We start from the raw sequence: 26,359 nt of genomic DNA, 5'->3' as shown, positions 1-26,359 counted from the left end.
CCCTCAGGCACCCGGATTTGGGCAAGGAGAAGCCCAGTTCCAAACTCCCATGTCCCCACCCTGGCCCTGCTCCTGACAGTACGCGGCCTACAGTAGACAGAGCGGGGCTGGGGCAGGCTCAGAATCTCCCTGCCTGACCTGGGGGGGATTAGGTGACCATCCCATGCCCCCTGATTTTGGCCCTGGCTCTGCCATGAGGTACTGGCAGTCCAGATGGGGCACTGCCAGAGTCAAATGGAAGCTGTAAGGATGGCCCGGCCCAGGTTATAAGCCGGGCTGCTGGCAGAGCCACACTGGGGGTCCCCGGCAGCTCTGCCCACAAGCCCGCCAGGTAAAGCCGTGGACCCTCCACTCAGGCCCCACAGACGCTTAGACACTGGCTTTCACCTCTGGGGCAGACTGCAGCAGGAAATGAGAGTCACGCTGGGGGTGCGCTGAGCACTTTGCGTACCAGACACACCTGATACTAGCGAGTCTCTAAAGCGCTGTCACTGAACCCACCACAGGGCCCTGGGACAAAGGCGCCAGAATTTCCACTCTCAGCTTACATGTGAGGAAGCATTTCACAGAGGAAAGGTCTCCAGGCTGGAATGTGGGGTCCACGGACATCCAGAGGGGTCTGGGCAGTGACCGGCCCCTCTCAGTGAGAACCAAGGGCTGGAGCACAGGGTACAAGGTGGCCCTTCTCCAACCCCAGGAAAGCTCGTGAACACAGGACTCAATTGGCTGCACAACTCCAGCTGTTTATTAACAAATGCTTCCCCACCCTCTGCCCATCACACATGGGGCCAACTGAGTGTGGGGGAGGGGATGTGGAAAGCCAGGGTGAATGGGAGCGGTCAGGGAGGGGCAGGTCAGGCTCCCCCACACCCATCCCGTGGCCCTTGGCTCCTGGGAGCCTGACGTCTGGCCAGACAGAGAAGCTTCTCCTCTGCGCAGCCACCTGCTGGGAGCGCCATCCAAGGGAGGCCGGGGCTGCCCGTGGGCCCAGCCAGAAAGTGTGAGCGGAGGCCAGGGCCGGCAGAGGCGGGAGAGGGGCTGACAACATGTGGTCCAGGTCCGTCACCATGCCCAGGCCCTCCGGTGCCTGTGCCCAGTCCTGCTGCCGTGAGCTGGCCTCCCCTGATGAGAAACCGCTGCCGCTCACAGCGCCCGCACCTTCTTGGCCTTCTTCTCCGATCTCACAGCCTCGTCGTGGGCTTTCCGCTTCTCCGCCAGTTTGTTGGCCTGTGAAGAGGAAGGGAAGGATTAACCTGTGATGGGGGGGAGGAGGGCGGGAAGGGGACTCCCCCTTCTCCTACTCAAGGCCACCCCTTAAAAGCAGAGCTTCCAGAAAAGCTAATGGGCAAATCGTCACGGGGAGAAAGCAAATTGATCCAAAGAGCCTCAGGTGAGGAATCGGGTCTTCACTCTCCCTTTATGACTCTTGTTACTTCACGGGCCACCAGCAAGCCAGGAGGACAGCAGGCTCCCAAGGCTGAAGGCCACTGCCCCATTGACCCACTTCGCCTGGGGAAGCAGGGGCCTTTCAAACCTTCACCAGGAGCTGCTGGAGGGGTCGGCCTGGAGCAGTCTTTTGCCTGGGCCATTTGGCATGATCTATTTCCAAAACAGGCAGGTCTTTCCACCTGGCAATTACACACCTAAGAATTTATCCTGCAGAGAGACACTTGGAAGTAAGACGGAGAGGTGCTCAAGAGTGTTTTCTGAGAATGACTAGAAAAGGGAGACAGTCTAATCCTGTCAGCAGGCACTGTATGACGCCATGGACAGCTCACACTAAATGAGAAACACAGCAGAATGATCTTCGGGCAGACCAGACCCTGGAGATACTCTGGGTTTGAATCCAGCCACCACCCCAAAAAAGCAAGCATTACAATAAAGAGAGTCCCAGGAGCGTTTTGGTTTCCCAGCGCACATAGAAGTTCTGTTTATGCTCTGCTGTTGTCTATTAAGCAGTGTGTAGTAGCATCATTCATTAAAAAAGACTTCACTGCTGAAAAAATACTCCCCACCTTCTGAGCCTTCAATGAACTGTAGTCCTTTAGTGATGGTAGCATCAAAGAACACGGATCACACATACTACGACAAATAATAATAATGAAAAAGTCTGAAATACTTTGAGAATTACCAATGTCATTGGTGACAGAGAGACATGAAACGAGAAAATACTGGGAAAATGGTACTAAACAGACTTGCTCCACATACAGCTGCCACAAACCTTGTGTTTTTAACAAACACTGCATCTGTGAAGCGCAGTAAAGCGAAGTGCTGTATGTACAGCACGTGTGTGCGTGCTGAGTCGCTTCAGTCGTGTCCAACTCTTAGCGACTCCATGGACTGTAGCCCACTAGGCTCCTCTGTCCATGGGATTCTCCAGGCAAGATCACTGGAGTGGGTTGCCATGCCCTCCTCCAGGAGGTATGGCATGATGCCCCCCAAATAACACCCGTTAGTACATGCACAAAAGGAAACTGGGGGGCTGTTACTACAGACCACCGTAAAGGCAATGAGGTGTGAGCCACCTTCCCACCCATTCAAGTTCTGGTGTACACAGTACTCTCTTAAAATTTTTTTTTTTGGCCCAGAGTCCGCCCAGGAGAGCCAACAGGCCTGGAAGCTCATCTGTGAGGCCCCATCTGGAGCCTCAGGTTGGCGGGGTGGGGCGGGGAGACTCACCTCGTGGATTTTGCGCTTCTTGCCGAACATGATCTTGTTGTAGAGGTACTTCTCCCGCTTCTTCATCATCATGATGGCCAGGCGCTTAGCCTCGCTCTCCTCCTCCTGGGCCAGCCGCTGCTTGTCCTCCAGCTTCACTGTGCCTGCCATCACCCTGGGCTTCTGGGGACACAGGGAAGATGCTGCTGGGGACAGGCTGACCCCACACTCCACCTCCAGCCCCCTCTGGCTCCCGCCCTTCTGGCACCAAGACGGCTAGGGGTGGGCGTGGGGCCGCTTCCCGGGCTGAGACCCTGATCCACACCCCGGTACCTTCCCCTCCAGCCTCTGCTCCTCTGCGGCGGTCAGCCGGGCCTCCGTCTTCCCCTCCAGCTTCCGCTCCCCTGGGGCGGTCAGCCGGGCCTCCGTCTTCCCCTCTAGCCTCCGCTCCTCCAGGGCGGTTAGCCGGGCCTCTTCCTCCTTCTCCGAATCAGCCTCCATGTCCTCCTCCTCCTCTTCTTTTTCTCCCTCTTCCTCGCCATCACCGTCATCTTCCTCCTCATCCTCCTCCTCAGATTCATTCAAGTTTCCTACAAAGAACCAAGAATTCTGTACCCTGGGGGTCTGCTCTTCCCCTCGCGGTGTGAGAACCTGCACCCATACAGACCTTCCAGGGGCAGAGCAGGGCTGGCTCAGCCACGGCCCCCTGGCACCTCCCCCCGGGCCCAGATGCCTTCAGAGCAAGCTCCAGGCCCCCCACCCCTCAGCTCTGCTGCCTCCCACGGAAACTTCCAGACCATTCTGCTCAGTTTCCCTGGACATCAAGTGACACGAGACTCCAGGACACAACACCTCCTCCTCCTAAACCGTGTTACTCCAAGGAGGGGTTACAAGGTTTTGTGTCCCCACTGACTGCCCAGTTCTCTGGAACGTGCCACCTCCATAGCCAACCAGGAAAGCGGCCAGCTGAGCCCCGGGAGCCGAGGCCAGCCTGGAGAAGCCTGCCCAGCCCGCCCGGTCCAGCCTCCTCCACGCACCCGCGTGCTCGCCCCGCTGCAGGGCCAGTAGCTTCAGTTTCTCCGGGGGCACATAATCGCCTTCCTTCTCTGTCACGAAGGGTGAGAGGTGTGGGGGCAGCTGCACCCCGGGGAAGTAGTCTGCCACGGGGAGGAGGAGCCGGGCATTCACTGAGTCAAACACCCACTGGGGCTGCACGTAGTACCTGGCGCAGGGCAAGAGTGGAGAAGAGTCACGGGGCCCCCCGAGGACCCAGCTACATCTGCAGGGCCCTGGACACAGACCTCTGCCCCCAGAAACCCAAACACGCGGAGGAAGAAGAGGGCCTCGGGGGCCTACCTGCCGATGACCGGGGTCTGCTGCCCAGGCCGGTCGACAATCTGGTGGGTGATGCTGGGGTCTGTGACGTCATAGGTGGCCCCGATGCACAGAGATTTGTCCCAGGACACGATGCCCCCAAAACTCCTACAGGCACAGGGGGAGCCCACGAGGGTCCTCAGGCATAAGCTCACCCTCCCAGGACACACCGGTTCGCTCCCCCAGGGTCCCCAGTCCAGAGTGGGACCCGGCTGGCACGGGCAGGCCCCCACCTGATGACGAAGGCCAGGGCCTCGCGGGGCACCTCGCGGTTCAGGAAGAACCTCAGGCCCTCGAAGAGCTTCTTGTGCTTCTCCTGCGCCTCCAGCTCCTTCCTGTGGTCCTCCTCCTGTGCCGCCATCTCCTGCCAAGAGGAGGGGCCACTCACGCTGTCGGGCCCGCCCGCACCCCCACGGGAGGCAGAGGCTGGAGACGAGCCCCCCCTCCAGCTTCCTCCTAAACCCCTCAGGGCCCCCGGTCCACCTCCAGAAGGCCGCACAGCGCTCACCCCATCAGCAGGAAACTCGTCCGCCTCAGCTTCCTCCTCCTCCGTGGGCACCACCACACGGGCCAGACTGGCACTGAGGGCGGCCAGTTTCTGTGGAGACAAGTGGGGCAGTAGAGACGCTGCTCACGGGCAGGGGTGAGGGCAGCGTGGGGAGGGGGAGCACTGACCGCTCTGGGACAGCCGTCAGTGGGCTTGGGTTCTGGGGGACGCAGGGCCAGCGCTGGAAGCCCCTCTCACCTCCAGAGAGCTCTCTGAGTTCAGCGCGTAGGCGTCCTCGCTGGTCTTCGCTTCTGTGTGGATCTGACTCTCGAGCTTGGAGGCGGGGTGGGGGGACGGTCAGAGGAAGGGGAAGCCCCAGCCCCCACCAGCCCCCACCTCCCTGCGGGCAGAGAGGCTGGGCCCCCCGGCCCGGCCGGGGGAAGGGCCTACCTTGGGCGGGTAGTGCAGGTTGAGAGACTGGTAGAGGCGGAAGTTGACGAAGCCCAGCAGGGTGGTGTAGAACTCGGTAAACGTGGCCATGACCCTGTAGTCCACGTCTGTCGGGTGCTGCGGACGCAGCAGGCGTGGAGGCAGGGTCAGTGCAAGGAGCACATGGACCACCACCCGGGGCGGGGGCTCTGGCCGCCCGAGCACCAGGAGGGCCCTCGGGGCCGCCCTGCCTTCAGACCTCGGCCCCTCGGGAAGAGTCCAGGGGGCCCCACCCAGGACCATCCTGGGTACCAGTCAGGCTCTGGACAAGGGTCCCAAGGGTTGTCCTGGAGGCCAGAGCCAGATCCCCGCTAGTGGTGAGAAAAGGAAGCCTTTGTCTTGAGGTGCCCAGGACTGGCTGATGCCCACTGCCCCCTCACTCTGCAGGTCAGACTTCCATCCCTGCAGAGGTCACTCACGCCTGCTCCACCGCCCAGCTCACAGTTTTCATTTACTGTCTTCTCTGGGGCTAGCCCGTGAGCACCTGGGGGCCAGTTGGGCAAGGCAGCCCTGAAACAGCCCACCTGCCTGGGTGGGGGCAGTTGGGGCAGTGGGCGGATGGCACACTGCACCCACAAGCCCTGGTGGGACCCTTAGGACCAACACTCAGAATCTAATGACCCTGCCTCAGGCCCAAACCAAAGGCACAGCCCAAGGACCCGGGATAGGCCGCGGCCACCTGGCCCAGCCTCAGGGTGCTCTTGAGAAATGCTACCTGCCTGGGCAAAAACACAGAGCACAGTCCCATCTGTCCCCCCATTGATACCTCGGTCCTTCCAGAGGCCTGGGGGCATGTGAGCAGCGACTCCCCCATGGCCCGGAAGCCCCCTGAACCCCACTACCTGCCTGGGTCCTGCTGCTGGGAGCCCAGCACTGGCTGTGTGCAGGCGTTGGGGGGGGGCACATGAGGGCCCCAGCTCTGACCCAGCCCGGGGCCCCCATCCTCCTGCTGGGCGGAGGCAGCGTCAGTGAGCTCGCCAGAGAGGAAGGAGGAAGGGGAGGCCTGTGCCCTCCCCCGTGCCCCCAGTGCCAGCTGTGTGGAGGCCAGCCACCATAGGGCCCTATTCACCCCCGCGGGACAGACAAAGGCCAGTCTGAGCAGCACGGGGGTGGGACATCAGAGAGCAGGAAGGAGAGGGAGGGCTGGGGAAGGAGGGCGGGTGGGCAGGAAGGACGGTGGAGAGGAGGGATGGGGCAGGGCATAAACAGGGAAGAGCACGGACTTGCACACGCCGGCCCCTGCAGCAGACACAGGGGCTGCTGGGAGCCAAGCACCTCTTACCCACGGAGGCTGCCGCTGATCCCCACTGCCGGGCCTCAGAGGGCTTCTGGCCAGTGGCGCCGCCCCAGCCCAGCCCAGAGTAAGGAGCAGGGAGGGGCCCAGCGGACCCCAACTATGACCTCAGGCTGGAGCACCCGCTCCCCGGCCAGCAAACCCACCATCTAGCCAGGTCTCTGATGAAGCAGGAAGCAGGCCCCACGTGGGCCCACCGCATGAGAAATCAGTTGTGATCCTATGGGGCTGACAAGCCTCATCTGGAGGCCAAGTCAGCATTTCCTCTCATGGATCCTGCCCCAAACCTCCCCCGCCCTGGTCTAAAAGACAGAGAAAGCAGAGTGAGGACCCCAAGGGTCGGAGGCAGGCTGGGCTCTGCGTAAGGCCGTGCACACAGGCGCACTCGGCCTGGCCGCTGCTCACTCTTCTTTCCGCGACCCCTGAGGACCAGGTACTGTGATGCCGGGAGCCAGCATATTGCATATTGAGTGCATATTGCATATTGAGTGCAGCACTTTCCACAGCATCATCTTTCAGGATCTGGAATAGCTCAACTGGAATTCTATCACTGCCGGGAGCCAGGGTGAGGAACTCCGCCCATGACAAAGGTCACGAGGAAGGAGGCTCGGCATATGCAAAGGCGGGATCGAGCCTCAGGAGTCCCCCTGGAAATTCTCGAGCATCTACCCCCCAAACCAGAGTCTGCCTACTTTCTGCTTTGTGCTTTCACCTACACCTCTGACTTTACAGGGGGCTGTCCCCCACTACCTCTCTCTGAAAAAAAGAGTTAGCTTACAGCTCCAGTTAATAATTCCTGGGTGTGACAGTGTTTCAACCTACAAACTCCTTTGGAAATCCTCTAGCCTGCCTGAATGGGTTTTTCCAGCCACATGTGATTGTTCAGAGCCTCCCAACTGTGAGAGGCAGGAGATGTTCTAAACTGCCTAAACACAGATTCCTTTGAGTAGTTAAAAGATTGATTAGAAATTGTATTGGTGAAGGGTTTTTCACTTGTTGGGCCAATGTTTGCTGCTAAGTCTCCATACTCCTTACCTACTGTGTCCTTGGCAGTGTATTGATTGATATAATGGGTGTATAGAAATGGAAAATGCAGCTTTGTCCAATGCTTTTTGGAAGGCTGGTGCCTGACTTTGGAATAATCACCTTTAGAGAAAAATAAGTTTCTTAAAATGTTAACAGGCCTCCGGGCCAGAAGATGATGTCAATCACCTGAACTTTTGCATATGATAAGTTTGAAAGCCTGGCTTTGATTAGAACCAGGAACTGCTGTCCTTGCATGACTCCACCCCTTCCCCCATTATCCTCTATGCATAACTTAAGGTATAAAAACTACTTTGGAAAATAAAGTGCGGGCCTTGTTCACTGAAACTTGGTCTCCCCATGTCACTCTCTCTCCCAAATTCTAGCTGAGTCTCCATCTGGAGCGCGGAACCCACCATGCTTGCTAATTATGCCTGGGCTTCTAAGATCCGACCGGGGAGGCCTCAGTGTCTCCTCTCCTTCGGGAGAACGGAAGGACGCCTGCGGCCTACGTAAGTGGTGCAAACTTCTTGTCTTGAAGTTTTATTGGTCTCCCGCGTAAACCAAGCTACTCAGCCTCTTTTCTCCACTGAATTTTCCTACTGAGCTATCCTCATTCTATTACTCTTTGTATCCTTAATTAACGTGTAATTAAGCAGTTGTTTCCTGACCCTCGCCTATGCCGTCTCTCCTTCGAATACCCTGGATCAGCTGGGGCTGGACCCCGGCACTGTGAGAGCTCTTCTCCCTCAAATCCTCATGACAAAGGCTTAGAAGTGCAGGCCCCTTATTAAACATGGCACAGAGAGGTAGGGGAACGTGCTGAGGCCAACCAGCCAGCAGGTACGGCAGCCAGGCTGGCTCAGGCTCCTTTTACCACACTCTCCCCCCCAACCCTCACCACCCCATCCGGCAGGCACTCAAGACCCCAGCTGGTTCTGCAGGACAGGACGATCCCCTCCCCGCCCACTCCCTCTAGGAACTGGAGAGGGAGCCACGGCCCCGCAAACCCTCCCCAGGGAAACACTCACGTCGTGGGAAAAGGTGTAGGGCGTGATCCACACGATCGGCTGGCCCAGCACCTCGGCCTGGTAGTAGATGCCTTTGATGGACAGGAAGACCTGCGGAGGAGCAGGGACGGTGTGAGGCCCCCGGGCGGTGGTGGGGGGGCAGGGCCCCGCCCGGCGGCCTGGCTCACCTTTCGCAGAGCACGGGCAGCGATGACGTAGTGCATGAACTCCACGGCCAGCCGACGGCACAGCTGGATGGTGTGCACATGGCACTTGCCGGTCCGCGGGAAGGTGGAGAAGAGGAAGCACATGGACAGGGCATCGTCCAGGTCCCGCAGCGCATCGACGAACGTGGGGTACCTGCACGGCCGGGGGGGCGGCGCTCAAGAGGCCGCTCCGCCTGGGCTCCCGGGGGGCCTCCGACCCCATTGCCCCCACCTGTCAGCCACCCCAGAGGCCCCGTTCCCCACGCCAGGCCCAGCCAGGCCACCACCATCTCCTGGACGGGGAGCCGGGCCACGCCCCGGGGGCTGGCAGCACCGGCTTCCCTGTGGCCTTGGCAGGAACCACGGAACCAGGACGAGCCCGCTTAGCTCCGAGGGTCAGGAGGGGCGCCGGGCCTTCAGGCACAGCCCGAGACAGAGGAAAGGCCTGCGGGGGGCCTCTCGCGAGACAACAGGAGAGGTGCTCGGCTTCCGGGTTCAGAGGCCCGCGCCTCGGTCAGCCCCTGGACGTTTCCAAGTCCTCTCGCTCTCCACCTCACAGACCACCCGCACCACCGAGCCCTTCCTAGAAACACCACCCGCCGCTCATTCTTGAGCCACGGCTGAAGAGGGGTGCCGCAGACGCGAGCGCCATCACACTGCCACCTGGTGCGCCTGTGAATCCAGACACCTGCTTTTTTCCTGTGCACCTTTTTGTTTGCATTCCTTCCACAGGACAGCCGTGTCACACTCGCCAGCTCTCTGTTAGCGGAGGACCCGCTAGGAGCAGGAGCTGTTCTTGGGCTTGCCCAGCTTGCAGCCGCAGGACTGGGGTAAGAACGCCTGCTGTCGAGCTCCCAGGCTGGGGCTGCTGCTCAGCTGGTTGGCCCAGGGCTGGCCCGACTAACAAGACCAAGTCCATCTGGCCCGGAGCTGAGTGCTCCCGGGCCAATAGCCCCCAAGAGAAAGACAGATGTTCAGGGAGCCCCGGGTTTCTGAATCTCACCACAGCTGCCACTTTGGGCCAGGTTGTTCTGGGCGGTGAGAACTGCCCTGTGTGCCACAGGGGGCTGGGCAGCATCTGTGGCCCCTAAATACTAGGAGACCCCCCTGCCATCCTAGTCATGAGAACCGGAAGTGTCTCCAGACACTACCAAGCGTCCCCCCAGTTAGTCAGTGACGGAGGGGGACCGTGGAGGATGGGCAAGAAACGGCTGACGTCAGAGGCGTCAAGCCACACTTCCAGGACTGACCGTGCACGCGTGCGCCCCAGGACCCTGGCTCTCTCTCACCAAGATGCACTCACTGTTTGCTCTTCCTGAACTATGCTTCCCCTGGCTGTCTCAGAGGTCTGCCCGCAGACACCTCCTCTGATCAGCCTGTAACTCACGTGTGTCATCCAGTTCCCTTCACAGAGAGCATCCCCCATGGCACTCGTGTGGACTTGCAACCATTAGAACAACATGGAGTTGTTTCCTGGCTCTGGGGGTGGGGTCTCGGCCGCGTTCCCCTCTGTGCCCCCAGCGCCGGGCCACAGCTCCGCTCACCGCTCCTTGACGATGTGGTCGAGCTTGTAGTTGGGCTTGTTGTCCTTCAGACGCTCCACCGTGTTCCACTCACTCTTCCCATAGGCCTTCCGCAGCTTCCGGACGAACACCTGGGGGAGGAGGAGACTGCTGATGCGGGCCAGGGGCTCCTGGACAGCCCTTCTGTGGGGGAGGGATGCTCAGCTTTGGGGGGACTCCCGAGGCTACCAGAAGCCAACCACTGCTGTCTGCCGGCATCATCTGCCCCCTCGGCCACCTCCACGGAGCAGCGAACCCAACCCAGCCTGCCACACTGTTGACGGGTGAATAGGGATAAGCACTCAGATGTGCGACTCCACATGTTTACATGAAAGTCTGACGTTTTCAGCCCTATTTTCCAACCAAAAAGTGAGGCAGTTCAGGGCCAGGAGGTCAGGCCAGAAACACCAGCCCGTGTGTCTGTGAAAACAAGCCATGGGCCCACGTGTGGGACTGGGCCACAGGAGGAAACACACAAGGCCAATGGTGGCCCCGGAAAGCCCTCTTCACTGACCAGCTGGCGCCCTCTGAGCACTTCAGGGCAGGCCTGTCCTCTGTGCTCCCCAGATGCTCGGAGGCACCCTCCACTATGGTCGTGAGCAGTGACCAGTCCCAGGAGGGGCCCACTGTCGTGAACTCAGGAGGCCACATACCCCAGCTGCACCTCGGTGGGCTCTGCGGAGAGGGCCACCAGCAGCTGCACCCCTCAGCCTGGCCCTGTCGCTCGGCAAAGGCTCCAGTACCAGCAGTCTACTTTCAATTATTTGTGTTTGGTATAATTAGATCTCTACTTTCCCTATGGTATTTAAGCATTTAATGGTTTCTATTTGCGGAATGAAAAGCCTGATCTCCTGGGAGCAATTTCAGAAAGAATCTGAATCAGATGGGGTTCTTTGAGCAGAAAATACACCAGAGAGACCCTGAAAGACTACAATCTTTGCCTCACAGGCAATTAATTTACTTTTTCCCAAAAGAACTAGGGAAAAGGTATGACAAGTAAAGTGTTAATCATTGGTCAGGTTCTGTGTAAATGATTTCCACACAGAAAGAGCTCAGTCAATTCCCCCGACACAATTTGGAGGTAGAAGTACCTCACCCTTTGTAGAGACTTGCTCACAGAGATCAAACGACCTGCCCAAGATCAGTGTTAGCAGGTCTCCATAGAGCTCGGAAGGGCCCCCTGCAGGCCCTGGAGCCCAGCCTCACCTTGTACTCCCGGAACTTGTTGACGATGGGTTCGTGGAGGAGGAACTTGATATCTTTGATGAGGTAAAAGGTTCGGGCTGCCGTGGAGCCCTTGTTAACCTTCTTCTTGTGTTTGGGTTCATGGGGATAAATGCCCTTCAGGATGCACAGACGCCTGGAAGACAAATGCCATTCCTTCTATCAGCAAACATGCTGAGCACTGGCCACGCTTGGCCTGGAAAACCACAGTGAACAAGGAACACAGGAGCCCTGCCCTTGGGAAAGCTCACATCCCCAGGTAGGAGCCTGACCGTCACAAGTTCCTGACAAACACATGCAAAATGTCTGAAGCACCAGAAAGGAGACTAGTAGGAATATGGACAGAGGCCAACTGCAGGTACCTCTTTAAGCAAGGGGAACCAGGAAAGGCCTTGCTGAGAAATCAGTGTTTCAGCCACACACAGGCACACCTTGTTTTATTGTGCTGCATTTGCTGCATTTCACATATACAGCTTTTTTTAAAAAAAAGAAGAAAAACAAATTGGAGGTTTGAGCAACCCTGCATTCAGCAAGTCTATCAGAGCCAACATCTGCTCACTTCATGCCTCTGAAACATTCTGCTAATTCTCACAATATTTCAAACTTTTCCTCATTATTATATTTGCTATGGTGTCTGTGATTAGTAATCTTTGATGATGCTATTACAATCAATTTTAGGGCATCACACTGGTCTAAGATGATTAACTTAATCAATACACGCTGTGTATTCTGGCTGCTCCACCCAACTGGCTACTGCCCAGTCTCTCTCCCTCTCCCCGGACCTCCCTACTCCCTGGGACACAGCATTGATATTAGATCAATAAATAACCCTACAATGGCCTCTAAGTGTTTCAGTGTTTAGAAGGAAGAGTCCCACGTCTCTCACTTTAAATCGAAAGCTAGAATGATTAAGCTGAGGAAGAAAGGGGTGTTGAGACCTGAGACAGATCGAAAGCTAGGATTCTTACACCACAGTGACTCAAATTGTGAATGCAAAAGAAAAGCCCTTGAGGGAAATTCGAAGAGCTACTCCAGTGAACACCGGAATGGTAAGAAGGCAAAATGGTCATACTGCTCACCTGAAGTCGGCCAGGCTCAGCTGCAGCTTCTTCCGGGCTTTATTTCGGGTGATGTAGTTGGTGGCAGAACCTCGTTCATACTTGGGGAGGAAAATCAATTCTCCATTAGCAATGGCTGCAGTGGCGGACAGCCACTTCTGGACATTCCTCGTGCAAAAGGCGACTTCTGCTCTGGATTCATGGCCAACAGGCCGCGGGGAGGGAGCGTGCCCGCACAGTCCTTACAGCTGTTAGCACGGAGGGCACACATCTGTGTGATGCGGGCACCGTGAGGTTGCTGTGGAGCAGGTGCCACGCCAAGCCCTTGGCAGTAGCTCTAAGTATAGACCATGACGATTACTGACTTGCACACGTTACTTCATTTAATCCCCACAACACTGTGAGGTGGGTGCCATTAAAATTCTCATTTCACACGGGGGGAAAACAGGCTCAGAAAAATAACCTACCTGGGTCACACAGCTTTCTAAGAGCTGGGGCTGCATTCAGACCTAGGTCCAAGTCCAGAGCCTGAGTGCCTCGTCCACTAAGCCAGGGTTCTCAACTTCTTTTTCATTATAACCACCCTTTCCACCACTGGAGGCCTTGTTAGACCTCTTCTTCCCTTTCATCACCCTCTCTCACAGCCTCCCAAAATGTTAACACCATAGATATACTACAGCTCTCTTTAAGTAATGTGGTCCTTCAGAGGGGCACGCATCATTGTAACATCTAACATGTCCCCCAACCAATTCCTGTTCCCTTGGAGATGACACTGTCTGGTTGAAAATGCACAATCTAAGCCACACAGCCTCACAGCCTCCTTCCTTCCCCAGTCATTCATTCATTCAACAGACAATCATAAGACCTATGCTATGTTCCAAGTGTTTACTTAGCTAGATGCTAGGAGGGTAATACAAGACAAAAGGCCTGGTCTCTACCTGCCCCCTGGACCATATGGTCTTGTGCAATCACCTGGGTGTGTGCAGCGCTAGATGCGGCCTCACTCAAAGCTCTGTATCCCAACAGACCAGCAGCACACTGTACCAGCTCCCTAATGTAACCAAGCACATCCTTTCCCAACGAGGTCTTCTGCGGGATTACGACAGCGTAGGCCTCCATGGCCAGGTCCAGCTCTAAAGGGATAAGCCCGTAGCGTCCTAAGGGGTCTTTTATGACTAACCCCAAAGTCACAAAACATGCCCTGCCTTCATTCATAACCTTAGACATTTATTACCTGTCTACTGGGGATCAGGCCCATGCCAAATCCTGGGGACACAAAGATGACTTTCTGCTTTTGTTAAAACTGTTTTCCACTGCCCTATGCCACAGTCACCATTCTTGTCCTTCAAATCTTAAGGAGATAATCAAAGATAACTGGGGTGACTTTTCTCCCCGGGTGTACAGGGGGATGGATTCTGCACTTGGGGCTGTTAGGTGCTACTGGCACCTAGTGGGTAAGAGGTCAGGAACGCTGCTAAACATCCTACAAACACACAGCATAAGCCTCCCCACAACAGTTATCTGGCTCAAATGTCAAATTTTAAATGTCACAGCTTTAAAAATTGTCATGATCCACTGACATGTCTGCATCTGTGTCTCAAGCTCAGGTTTGCTATCTTGTATCTTTATAGCTCCAATTGCAAGTACTTTCTAGGTGCTCAAGGCCTGCTGGGTTAAAAACAAATTGGCAGTCAGGACCTGCCTGGGTGGTCCCATGGTTAAGGCTCCATGCTCCCAATGCAGGGGGCCCAGGTTCGATCCCTGGTCAGGGGACTAGATTCCACATGCAACTAAGAGTTCACTGTTGCTGCTGCTGCTAAGTCGCTTCAGTCATGTCTGACTCTGCGCGGCCCCTGGTGGACGGCACCCCACCAGGCTCCCCCGTCCCTGGGATTCTCCAGGCAAGAACACTGGAGTGGGTTGCCATTTCCTTCTCCAATGCATGAAAGTGAAAAGTGAAAGTGTAGTCGCTCAGTCGTGTCCAACTCCTAGCGACCCCATGGACTGCAGCCCACCAGGCCCCTCCGTCCATGGGATTTTCCAAGCAAGAGTACTGGAGTGGGTTGCCATGCGGCAACTAAAGATATCACATCCCATAAAGAAGATTCCTCAAGTTGCAACTGAGACCAGGTGCAGTCAAACAAACAACAAATCTGCGGTAGAAACTTTCAAGCTGAAAGAAACAATTGAGGCAACTATATCTTCCTCATCCCCTCTCTAATCTCTTCCTACAACCAAGAGGATTCTCCATACAGCAACAAGAACAACTCCTTGAAAAATAAATCACATTCTCTCCCTTTAGTTGATTCTTACTGCACTTTGAATAAAATCGTTTCCTCACTGTGCCTGACAGCTTTGCATGACCCGGTCCCTGTTCAACCCCAACTTCACCAGATGCCACTCTTCCCTTGGTTTACTTATTCCTGGGCCATCCTGATATCGTTGCATTTCTTGCACACAATGAGCCCTTTCCATCTAAGGACCTTGGCACTTAGACTTCCCCTGCCAGACTTGTTTGTGACCATTTCATTTGATTGTTTACTTTAGTGTCCAACTTCCCCACAAGAAACTGAACTCCGGCAAGGCAGGGACCACATCTGGTTGTTTATGTCTCCATCCCCAATGTCTAGAACAAGGCCTGATTCAACAGAAAAAGGGAGTCACTAGTCTCAGAGACGATGAACTCGACAAAACGGTGAGCTCTACATAAGGCTCATCACTTTCAGTAATGAAAAGGCCAGCTCGGCCTGTTTTGGGGTGGAGCTTTGCCTGGTAACCTCAACTCTCTTTCACAGCTCTACCCCAGGTTTCTTTTTCAGATTTCACAGCGAGTACTGCCGTCCCGGCCCATCATTGGATCCCTTCTGGCTCCTGTCTCCTGTCGTGTTGATCCCAGCCGCTTCTGCACCCACGAGGGTCCAAGGGCGGGGAATCCCCAGACTCCATGGCTCCCGTCCCCCACCTCCTGGGGCAGCCCCAGCCCCTTGCCCCGGCCTCTCGCCCATCACCTTCTTCTTCTCCAGGCCTCCCATGGCTCCACGCTGGATGGTCTACAGGCGCCGCGCGGACAGACACCGCCACTTCCTCCCACACGTGCCCCGAGTAAGGCCCCGAGGCCCCCACGCCGCCGGCCTGCACGGGCTGCCCAACGAAGTGCCTGAGCAAATCTAGGGAAAGATGGAACATTTCTCCTGAAATTTACAACTAAACCGTCTGAAAAAAAAAATCGCTAAGACTGATCTTTCGGGCTCTTTCCTATCTATGAGCCTCTTACAGGCATTTTTTAATGTTTAAGTAAAGGGGGATATTCGGGCATTTTTATAACCATCCTGATGACGCGCGCTGACGTTTAGAGCCCCGTTGCATGTTGGGATAGAAGGGGGCGGAAGGCTTAGAGGCGGCGCAGCGCCTTCTGGGATGCAGAGGGGAACCGCGTTCCGTGGTGAGGGAGCAGGTTGCGTTGTTATGGTAGCGGTTGCTGGGCGTCGTCGGAACTAGCCTCGGGCGTCTGAGAGGCTGCCTGGGCGGTAAATGAGGCTGCTCTCCACTATTGGCTTTGCCTTGTGTCCATTGGCTGTTACCGGGTATACGTAGAGCACGAGCCGACTTTTTTCCTCACAAAGGTGGAGAGATTCGAGACGCGGCTTATACTTTCTGAGCCTTAGAAGAGGGTTGAAAAATGACGAAAGCCCAAGCAGAGTTACAGAACTCGTGTTCTGTATATTTTAAATGCCCATTTAGGGACCTCCCTGGCGGCCCAGTTGTTAGGACTCCACAATTCCTCAGCACCGGACGCGGGTTCGATCCCTGGTCGAGGAGCTAAGATCCCGTATGCCGCGGTGTGCCACCAAAAAATAAAAATAAAACGCACATTTAACACGTTTGAGCTTTTAATGTGTATACACAAATTTCGTATTGTGTCCTCACAGGATAATTACAAGATTTATACAAATATACCAAGTGGTGTGGTCTGGGAAATAGATAAAATTTGTAAAATTTGATGTTTTCTTTTGCCTCAAATTTTTAAATTTGAGGCCCTGTGAATGTGACGTGACCCAAGGTCGTGGTTATAGATGGTCAATCGGGTCCAACTGTTTGCGACCCCATAGACTGTAGCCCACCAGGCTCCTCTGCCCATGAAATTTTCCAGGCAAGAATACTGGAGTGGCTTGCCATTTCCTCCTTCAGGGAATCTTCCTGACCCAGGGGTCCAACCCGTATCTCCTGCATCTCCTGCATTGGCAGGCGGATTCTTTACCACTGCACCATCCTGGTCGTAGAAGTCACCCTTTAAAGGTAAGTACAGATATTAAGCAGGGGCCAGTGCTTGTTTTGAAAACTGTGTGTTTTATTATGTACTTTCTTTTTAAATTGTATTTATTTACTTTAGGCTGCATTGGGTCTTAGTTGTCGCTCGTAGGCTTCTCTCTAGTTGTGGTGCCATAGGCTTAGTTGCCCTGAGGCACACGGGATATTAGTCCCTGACCAAGATTCAAACTTGTGTCCCCTGCATCATGAGCGTGGAGTCTTAACCACTGGACCACCAGGGAAGTCCTCTATCATGTACTTTTTGAAAAATATAATTTTATTTATTTTTGGCTGTGCTGGATCTTCATTGCTGTGTGGGCTTTTCTCTAGTTGTGGTGAGTAGGGGCTACTCTCCAGCTGTGGTGCATGGGCTTCTCATTTCCGTGGCTCCTCTTGTGGAGCATGGGCCCTAGGGTCTCCCGGGCTTCCGCAGTTGTGTCTCCAGGGCTCTAGAGCACAGGCTCAATAGTTGTGGTACATGGGCTTAGTTGTTTCGCAGCATGTGGGATCTTCCAGGGTCAGGGATAGAACTCATATCTCCTGCGTTGGCAGGCGGTTCCTTACCACTGAGCCACCAGGGAAGCCCTAATATATACTTTTAATTTAAGCTAAAATAAAGTAAAAATCTAGTTATTTTACAAACAGCAGAAAATGAATGAAAACTGGATAGGGAAAGGTGACTCAAAGATTTTGCAGGAAATTGCCAGACAGGTGTGAGGAAAACCAGAGTGATGTGGTGCTCACAGCAGAAGACTGAGGAGTGAAAGGGGGCAAGAGAGAGGGAAGAATGACAGAGATCGGTGCCACCATGAAGGATCTAAAGGGTGCAGAGGTGGCGGTCTCTACCACAAGTGTGTGTTAGATTATGGCCCACCAGGCTCCTCTGTCCATGGGATTCTCCAGCCAGGAGTACTGGAGTGGATTGCCATGCCCTCCTCCAAGGGATCTTCCTGACCTAGGAATTAAACCCATCTCCTGTGTCTCCTGCATTGCAAGCGGAGTCTTTACCCGCTGAGCCATCAGGGAAGCCCAGTCTCTGTCACATCTCTGTTTAATTCATCAGTCTGATATTTGCAGAAACTGAATTGATTATAGAGAATGACTGTAGATTACTGTGTACTCAAGCAAGTAATAGCCCTGATCACAATTGCTGTGCTTGAAATTGTTTCATTGCTAGAGCAAATCAGCAAGAATACTGGAGCGGGTTGCCATTCCCTTCTCCAGGGGATCTTCCCAATACAGGGATCAAACCAGGGTCTCCTGTATTGGCAGGTGGATTCTTTACTGACTGAGCCACCAGGAAGCCCTAGGTATATGGTTTCCTGAAATTGATTAAGCAAGTGCATTCTTTTCCTTAGAAAAGAGGATCAGAGACTTCTCTGGTCATCCAGTGGTTAAGACTCCATGCTGCTATTGCAGGAGGCGGGTTCGATCCCAGGTTGGGGAACTAAGATCCTGCATACCTGGAGCCCAAAAAAAGAGGATCAGAAACAGTTCTCATCCTCATGGAACTGACAGTAATATTCATCTAGTTTCATGTTGGGGTATGTTTACTGTCCTGCTTTCCGTCATAATATTAGTCTGAAGAGATCTGGATCATGGGAACAGCCCACAGGCGTTACACTGATCTGTTATACTGATATCATGCTGATCAGGCAGGATAAGTAAAGACAGGGCTGTGAAGCAGGTCCTGCCTGCAGAGCAAACAGCGCCGCACTTGGACCACCCGATCCAGCCTACACTGTGCTGCTGGTGGAGTCAGTGGAGGGAAAGAGGCAGTGTGGAGCCCGTGGCAAGCCCCAGTGCGTGAATCACAAGGCAGAGCTCTGGAAGTCTCGGGCAGGTCATGCCATCTACTGCAGACATGTATACACCATTGAAGAAAGCCCTCCTGGCTTGTCACTGAGCCCTGGTAGAAAACAGTTGGGCTTTGGGGACCAAGTGCAGAACTGCCAAATATGAGTTGGGTTCTTTTGGACCAAGGCATAAAAGTAAATGGATCCAGCAGAGGTCAATCTAAATTTGCAAAATGAAGCATAAAATTAGTATTACAGGGCTGGTTGAGACAAAACAAATCAATCAACTATGATACTTGATAAACCTTCAAAAAGATGATACTAAGATTTTGATTTCCACTAAGAACAATTAAAATTAAGATGTGAGTGAGTCTTTGAGCAACTGGTAAAATAGCTTCACTTTTAACCTAGTCTTCCAGAAGACCCCCAAGTGGCTTAAAATCAGTAGACCCTCCAGAGCATGGAATGACTTATTTAAGAGCATGAGCAAAAGTACCTGCAAAGTCCACACAAGTGATGAGATGATCATTTTAAAGAAATTCCTCCTTTAAAAAGTAGACTTTATTTTTTTAGAACAACTTTGTTGTTGTCTAGTCGCTCAGTCGTGTCTGACTCTTTTGCGACCCCATGGCTGTAGCCCACCAGGCTCCTCTGTCCATGGGATTTCCCCGGAAGAATAGTGGAGTGGGTTGCCATTTCCTTCTCCAGGGGATCTTCCAGACCCAGGGATCAAAACTGCATCTCCTGCATTAGCAGGTGGATTCTTTACCACTGAACCACCAGCGAAGCTCTAGAACAGCTTTAGCTTTACATAAAAATTGAGTACATAGTACAAAGAGTTCCCACGTACCCCACAGTCAGTTTCTCTTATTGTTATTATTATTTTTTTAAACTTGTGGGATGTTAGTTCACTGACCAGGGACCAAACCTGGATCCTTGACGGCAGCAGAAGCGAGAACATAGAATCTCTTTAATAGTAACATCTAACAGTATGGTATATGTGTTACAATTAATGAACCAATATCAATACTTTATTATTAATATACATTATTCAGATTTCCTTAATTTAACCTATTATCCTTTTTTTCCCTTCTATTCCAAGACATCGTGTTACATTTAGTTGTCGTGTCTCCTTAGGCTCCTCTTGGCTGTGACAGTTTCTAAGATCTTCTTTGTTTGTGATGACCTTGAAAGTTTTGAGGAGTCGTGGTCAGGTATTTTGTAGATATGCCTTCTTTTGAATTTGTTTTTTTTTTTTTTTTAAACTCATGGTTAAACTGTGGGTTGGAGGAGGACCACAGAGGCGAAGTGCTATTCTCATTACATCCTGACAAGGGTGTGCGCTGTCAACATGATTTATCGCTGTTCATGCTGGCTTTGGTCATTTGGTCAAGGCAGTGCTTGTCAAGTTTCTCCCCTGTAAAGATGCTGTTCCTCCCACTCCCTTTTCACACTGTAATTTTTGGAAGGCAGTCACTCGCAACAGCCCACACTTAAGAACTCCGGAGTTACGCTTCCCCTCCTTGAAGGCAGAGTATCTATGTTCATTACTGGAAACTGCTCTGCGTGAGAGATTCGTCTCTCACCCATTTGTCTTAGTCTGTCCAATGGTTATAACAAAATCCCATTAGTAGCTTATAAACAACAAAAATTTACTGCTCACAATTCTGGAGGCTGGAAAGTCCACGACTGAGGGGTGGACAGATTTGGCGTCTGGAGAAGGCCAGCTTTCTGGTTTATAGACAGCCACCTTTTCACTGTGTCCTCACAGGGCTAAAGGAATGAGGGCTGTCTCTTTCTAAAAAAAAATTTTTTTTTAGTTGAAATACAGTTTTACAATGTATTAGTTTCAGGTGTGTAATAAAGTGATTCAGTTATATCTTACGCATGTGCTCAGTCATGTCTGACTCTTTGCGACCTCACAGACTGTAGCCCATCAGGCTCCACTGTCCATGGGATGCTCTAGGCAAGAATACTGGAGTGGGTTGCTGTTTCCTCCTCCTGGGGATCTTCCTGACCCAGAGATCAAACCCTTGTGTCCTGCGTATCTTGCATTTGCAGGCAGAGTCTTTCCCACTGAGCCACTTGGGGGAAGACCCCAGTTATTTTACATATATATGTAAAATATATACATGGTTATTATGTGTATGTATTCTTTTTTAATATATTCTTTTTAACATCCTCTTCCATTATAGGTTATTACAAGATATTGAGTATAGTTCCCTGTGCCGTACAATGGGTCCTTGTTGTTTATCTATTGGGATCTCTTTTATAAGGGGTCTAATCCCTTTCATGATGGCTCCTGATTACCTCCCAAAGGCCCCACCTCCAAAACCCATGGCATTAGGGATCAATTATCAACACATGAATTGCGGGGGGTGGGGGACATGCAAACATTCAGTGTATGTCAGTATTTATTTACTGAATCATTTATTTATATCAGTATGTACTCATGGCTATTTATTTTTTACTTTGGGTCATAGTCTGCATGCATGTCTGCTAAGTTGCTTCAGTTGTGTCTGACTCTTTGCAACCCTATGGGCTGTAGCCCGCAAATCTCCTCTGTCCATGGGCTTCTCCAGGCAAGAATACTGGAATGGGTTGCCATTTCTTCCTCCAGGGGAATCTTCCCCACCCGGGGATCAAACCCAGATCTCCCACATTTCAGGAAGATTCTTTACCAGTTGAGCCACAAGGGAAGCCCAAGAATACTGGAGTGGGTAGCCTATCCCTTCTCCAGGGGATCTTCCCAACCCAGGAATTGAATCGGGGTATCCTGCATTGCAGGAGGATTCTTTACCAACTGAGCTATCAGGGAAGACCTGGTTATAGTCTGCTGCTGCTGCTAAGTTGCTTCAGTTGTGTCCGACTCTGTGCGACCCCATAGACAGCAGCCCAATAGGTTCCCCCGTCCCTGGGATTCTCCAGGCAAGAATACTGGAGTGGGTTGCCATTTCCTTCTCCAATGTATGAAAGTGAGAAGTGAAAGTGAAGTTGCTCAGTCGTGTCCGACTCTTAGCGACCCCATGGACTGCAGCCTACCAGGCTCCTCCATCCATGGGATTCTCCAGGCAAGAATACTGGAGTGGGTTGCCATTTCCTTCTCCAATGTATGAAAGTAAGAAGTGAAAGTGAAGTTGCTCAGTCGTGTCTGACTCTTAGCGACCCCATGGACTGCAGCCTACCAGGCTCCTCCATCCATGGGATTTTCCAGGCAAGAGTACTGGAGTGGGGTGCCATTGCCTTCTCCCATAGTCTAACATCACTTTATTTTTTTGTTCAAAATATTCCAGCTTTGGCCACTAGGGGGCCCTTTCTGTTTGCTTTTGTATCTTTTTGACATTATCCCTGTGTGTGTGTGTGTGCGTGCGTGCGTGCGTGCGTGCGCGCGGGCGCACGCCCCCGCACGCGCGTGCACTTCCTTACCTTCTAGCTTTATAAGATGCACCAGACTCATCTTGCATATTTCTTGTCCTAGTCCTGGTGTCAGCCATACTAGGGGAAGTGAAAGTGAAAGTGAGTGAAAGTCACTCAGTCATTCCAACTCTTTGCGACCCTATGGACTATACAGTCCATGGAATTCTCCAGGCCAGAATACTGGAGTAGGTAGCCTTTCCCTTCTCCAGGGGATCTTCCCAACCCAGGGATCGAGGTCTCTCGCATTGCAGGTGGATTCTTTACCAGCTGAGCTATCACGGAAGACCTGGTTATAGTCTAACATCACTTTATTTTATTGCTCAAAATATTCCAACCTGGAATCAGCCTGGTTCCTTTTATATACCAGGGGAACTTGGTTTCTTTAATTGGAGAATGGTTGCTACTGCTAAGTCACTTCAGTCGTGTTCAACTCTGTGCGACTGCGTAGACGGCAGCCCATCAGGCTCCCCGTCCCTGGGATTCTCCAGGCAAGAGCACTGGAGTGGGTTGCCGTTTTTATAAACGAAAACCTAGACACTCGGTAATCTTACTGCTACTGTGGTATCTGTGCTTCTAGACCCTCTCAGCTGACAGAGCAAAAACGTTATGCTTGTGTATACTACTTGGCTGTGTACACACGTACTTGTCACTAGCTCTGGATGCAACCATCTATGCCTGTATTAAGCTAACCCTGGACTCATACTGATGTAACCACCTCTAACCCATCACCACACGGATCATTTCAGCCTCCTCCCTGTGCTTATCTGTAAACCCCTCTCCAACAGTGAAAAACCTGCCCTTTCTCTGCAGTCTGCCATACATTTAATTGTTCAATTCTAGTACATATGTCTACTAGCCTCCTGATGAACCTGTATGCAGGTCAAGAAGCAACAGTTCGAACTGGACATGGAACAATGGACTGGTTCCAAATTGGAAAAGAAGTACGTCAAGGCTGTATATTGTCACCCTGCCTATTTAACTTATATGCAGAGTACATCATGTGAAATGCCAGGCTGGATGAAGCACAAGCTGAAATCAAGATTGCTGGGAGAAACATCAATAACCTCAGATATGCAGATGACACCACCCTTATGGCAGAAAGCGAAGAGGAACTAAAGAGTCTCTTAATGAAAGTGAAAGAGGACAGTGGAAAAAGCTGGCTTAAAACTCAACATTCAAAAAACAAAGATCATGGCATCCAGTCCCATCACTTCATGGCAAATAGATGGGGAAACAATGGAAACTGTGAGAGACTTTATTTTCTTGGGCTCCAAAATCACTGCAGATGGTGATGCAACCCCAAAACTAAAAGATGCTTGCTCTTAGCAAGAAAAGCTATGACTAACCTAGACAGCACATTAAAAAGCAGAGACATTACTTTGCCAGCAGAGGCCCATCTAGTCAAAGCTATGGTTTTCCCAGTAGTCATGTATGGATGTAAGAGTTGGACCATAAAGAAAGCTGAGCACCAAAGAATTGATGCTTTTGAACTGTGGTGTTGGGGAAGACTCTTGAGAGTCCCTTGGGCTGCAAGGAGATCCAACCAGTCCATCCTAAAGGAAATCAGTCCTGAATATTCATTGGAAGGACTAATGTTGAAGCTGAAACTCCAATACTTTGGCCACCTGATGAGAAGAACTGACTCATTGGAAAAGACCCTGATGCTGGGAAAGATTGAAGGTGGGAGGAGAAGGGGACGACAGAGGATGAGCTGGTTGGATGGCATCACCGACTCAATGGACATGAGTTTGAGCAAGCTCTGGGAGATGGTGAAGGACAGGGAAGCCTGGCGCGCTGCAGTCCATGGGGTTGCAAAGAGTCGGACACGGCTGAGCTCCTGGACAGCAGCAACAGCAGTGTCTACTAGCACAGAGTTATCAATCCTTGCCCTCGTGATGCAGTGCCTGTGTGCAGGTCCTTTTACCTTTGTTCTTACAGACCTCACTCGCTATAGAAGTTTCTGAAGTCAGCACTCTTTCCGCCACTCTTTTTTTAAATATTTACTTATTTATTTGGCTGTGCCAGGTCTTGGTTGTGGCACAGGGCGTCTTTGACCTTCACTGTGGCGATGCGGGGTCTTCAGTTGCAGCATGCAAACTCCTGGTTGTGACGTGTGGGATCTAGTTCCCTGACCAGGGATGGGACCCGGGCCTCCTGCACTGGGAGCAGGGTCGTAGCCACTGGACTGCCTCCTCTATCTCCTTCTTCTCCCTTAACGTGTTTTCTAATTTTTTGTGCAACCCACATGTGTTACTTACATCATTTTTATAATTTAAGATTAATTATGAACATCTTTCTACGTTAAATGGGCTCTAAGATTTTAATGTGAAGGTGAGGATGTTAGTTGCTCAGTCGTGTCCGATTCTGAGACTCATGGACTGTAGCCCGCCAGGCTCCTCTGTCCATAGATTCTCTAGGCAAGAGTACTGGAGCCATTCCCTTCTCCAGGGGGTCTTCCCAACTCACTTTTAATTACGAGAATGGATATCCCGTATGTGACCATACAGTCATGCATTTGTTATATTCATTCTCGTGCCACCGTCGTGCATATATTTTTTCACCATTTTTTTTTAAGTTGAAGTATAGTTGACGTACAAGGTCGTATAAGTTTCAGGTGTACAACATAGTGATTCAAAAATTTTAAAGGCTGTACTCCATGTTTAGTTCTGACAAAATACTGGCTGTATTCCCTGTGCTGTGCAATGTATCCTGGTTCATAGATACAATGTAACTTTCTTTCCCTTGGATTCCTTCTTAGGCTGTGTCCTAGCCCAGTCATCCTGAGACCACCAAGAACAAACTTTTAGCCTAACAGAATCAGCTCAGTTGATCCACTGAGATGAGGTGGAGGAACTGTGGGGGTCTGACCACACAAAGAGAAAGGTTAGGACAGGATTTGGGTGAAGGGTTGGGTTAGGTAAAATGTAAACCTAACAGTATTTTTAATTTTAATTGTTTTGGCCACACCGCATGCGGGATCTTAGTTGCCTAACCAGGGATGGAACCTGCACCCCAAGGGAGGAGTTTTAACCACTGGACTGCCAGGGAAGTCCCAATCACGCAGTATTTTGGTGGGTTTAACACAGCGCAGGGCTGCATGAGAGGGGTCGGCTTGAGGTCTGGACAGCAAAGTATCCTGTTAACCTGAAAACTACGAAGTTGAGGCAGGCAGGGACTACTGAGTCTGGAAAATACATACTGGAGCAGCTTCCCTTGCCAAAGGGACTTGGCGCCTCCGAGACTGTCTTTCTTACTAACAATTTCAAACAGCAAATTACTGATGGTTTGTGATTTTAGGGGGAAAAAGAAATCCCGGTAAAAAAAGTAATAGTCACTCAAACAGCATGGTTACTGGGACACTTTACAGCTGTGATGTGACCTTGGGAGAAGTAATGCTTCCTGTTTACGTCGCAGCTGGCTCTGTCTGTGCCTGCCTGATGCACAGACACGCAAACTTTTACCTGCCCGTTCCAAGCCAGTGTTTACTTTCTCTGCTTGTTGCTGTTGTTTAGTCGCTCAGTTGTGTCCAACTCTTTTGCGACCCCATGGACTGTAGCCCGCCAGGCTTCTTTTTGTCCATGGGATTCTCCAGGCAAGAGTACTGGAGTGGGTTGCCATTCCCTTCTCCAGAGGATCTTCCCTACCCAGGGATCAATCCCATGTCTCCTGCATTGACAGGTAGATTATTTACCCCTGAGCCACCTGGGAAGCCACTTTCCCAGCTCCAGACCCCCCAGACAGAAGTCCTGAACCAAATGATGATCATTTTCTTTTTCACTTCCCCTGACCGCATTACCTAAAACATTCCACCCCCAGTCAGTCAGTCAATTTCTACTATCTATGGAAAGGCACCCCCTCCCCTGCTAGTCACCAGTGGCACCTTCAAGTTCTCAGGGGTCAGAGGTGGTGACTCTCCCAAGGAAGCTGCTTCTCACAGAGGCTGCTGTGTGGAGATGGCAGGAGACAGAATCATTGCCGAGGGTTGGGGAGCCGGGCAGCCCTGTCCCAGACCATGACCGCTCCGTTGCCCCCAGAGTTCCCAGGTCCCCCTGGAAGTCTGAACCCGAGGGTCTGCAGGAGAGCTTCACCCTGATGGGCCACACCCAGCCTCCTTGCACTAGACAGTCTAATTCTATATTTGCAAAGTACTTCCGTAAACAAACAGATGCACATATCTGTATTTATTTATGTCTGTACTTATTGGCTTGTGAGAAGTCAGGCACAAAACCAGATTATCTTGAAAAAATGAACCACGGCAATTACCAATAAAATGATTGTAGAAAAAAATTGTATTTGCAAGTGATTAAAGATGTTTTAAGGTCTAAGGTTGAGCTGGAAGGGAGCTTAATTAGAATGGTCTCCTCCAACCCTTTTGACTCACATAAGAGAAACCATTTCAGACTCAGAGAGGCCAAGGTAACATAGCACCTCCAGAGCTAACTCTTGGACACAG

The 26,359-nt window shown here is 52.1% G+C and overlaps 1 protein-coding gene across 3 annotated transcripts; it reads right to left on the bottom strand.

Moving 5' to 3' along the window:
• Positions 1–722: 722 nt before the first annotated feature.
• On the bottom strand, positions 723–15,549 carry PES1 (pescadillo ribosomal biogenesis factor 1). Of its 3 annotated transcripts, none has more exons than XM_006069808.4 (15): positions 15,394–15,549; positions 12,407–12,486; positions 11,310–11,463; positions 10,086–10,195; positions 8,524–8,695; positions 8,357–8,446; positions 4,970–5,086; positions 4,778–4,852; positions 4,541–4,630; positions 4,266–4,396; positions 4,015–4,140; positions 3,696–3,880; positions 2,992–3,248; positions 2,680–2,838; positions 723–1,227 (listed from the first exon to the last, which is right to left on the bottom strand). In XM_006069808.4, exons 1-15 carry the CDS (start codon positions 15,415–15,417, stop codon positions 1,144–1,146), a joined length of 1,854 nt encoding a protein of 617 aa, XP_006069870.2. In that variant the 5' UTR covers positions 15,418–15,549; the 3' UTR covers positions 723–1,143. The 3 variants fall into 3 exon arrangements, with proteins under 3 accessions (XP_006069870.2, XP_006069869.2, XP_006069871.2); XM_006069807.4 differs by having other exon boundaries at positions 2,680–2,841; positions 15,394–15,548; XM_006069809.4 differs by having other exon boundaries at positions 2,680–2,841; positions 4,266–4,393; positions 15,394–15,548.
• Positions 15,550–26,359: the final 10,810 nt, after the last annotated feature.

Source organism: Bubalus bubalis, chromosome 17 (genome assembly GCF_019923935.1).
Source record: "Bubalus bubalis isolate 160015118507 breed Murrah chromosome 17, NDDB_SH_1, whole genome shotgun sequence".
Taxonomy (NCBI): Eukaryota; Metazoa; Chordata; class Mammalia; order Artiodactyla; family Bovidae; genus Bubalus; species Bubalus bubalis.
Note: the sequence above shows the minus strand (reverse complement) of the source record. Positions and strands in the feature narration are given on the sequence as shown.

What these genes read in the sequence shown, in the direction of transcription:
- PES1 (XM_006069807.4), bottom strand. Translation starts at nt 15,417, where the DNA reads ATGGGAGGCCTGGAGAAGAAGAAG. An exon ending in ACAAGTTCCGGGAGTACAAG is followed by an intron (nt 10,196 to 11,309) that starts GTGAGGCTGGGC and finishes CTCCTCCCCCAG; the next exon opens with GTGTTCGTCCGGAAGCTGCG. An exon ending in CTGCCCGTGCTCTGCGAAAG is followed by an intron (nt 8,447 to 8,523) that starts GTGAGCCAGGCC and finishes GCTCCTCCGCAG; the next exon opens with GTCTTCCTGTCCATCAAAGG.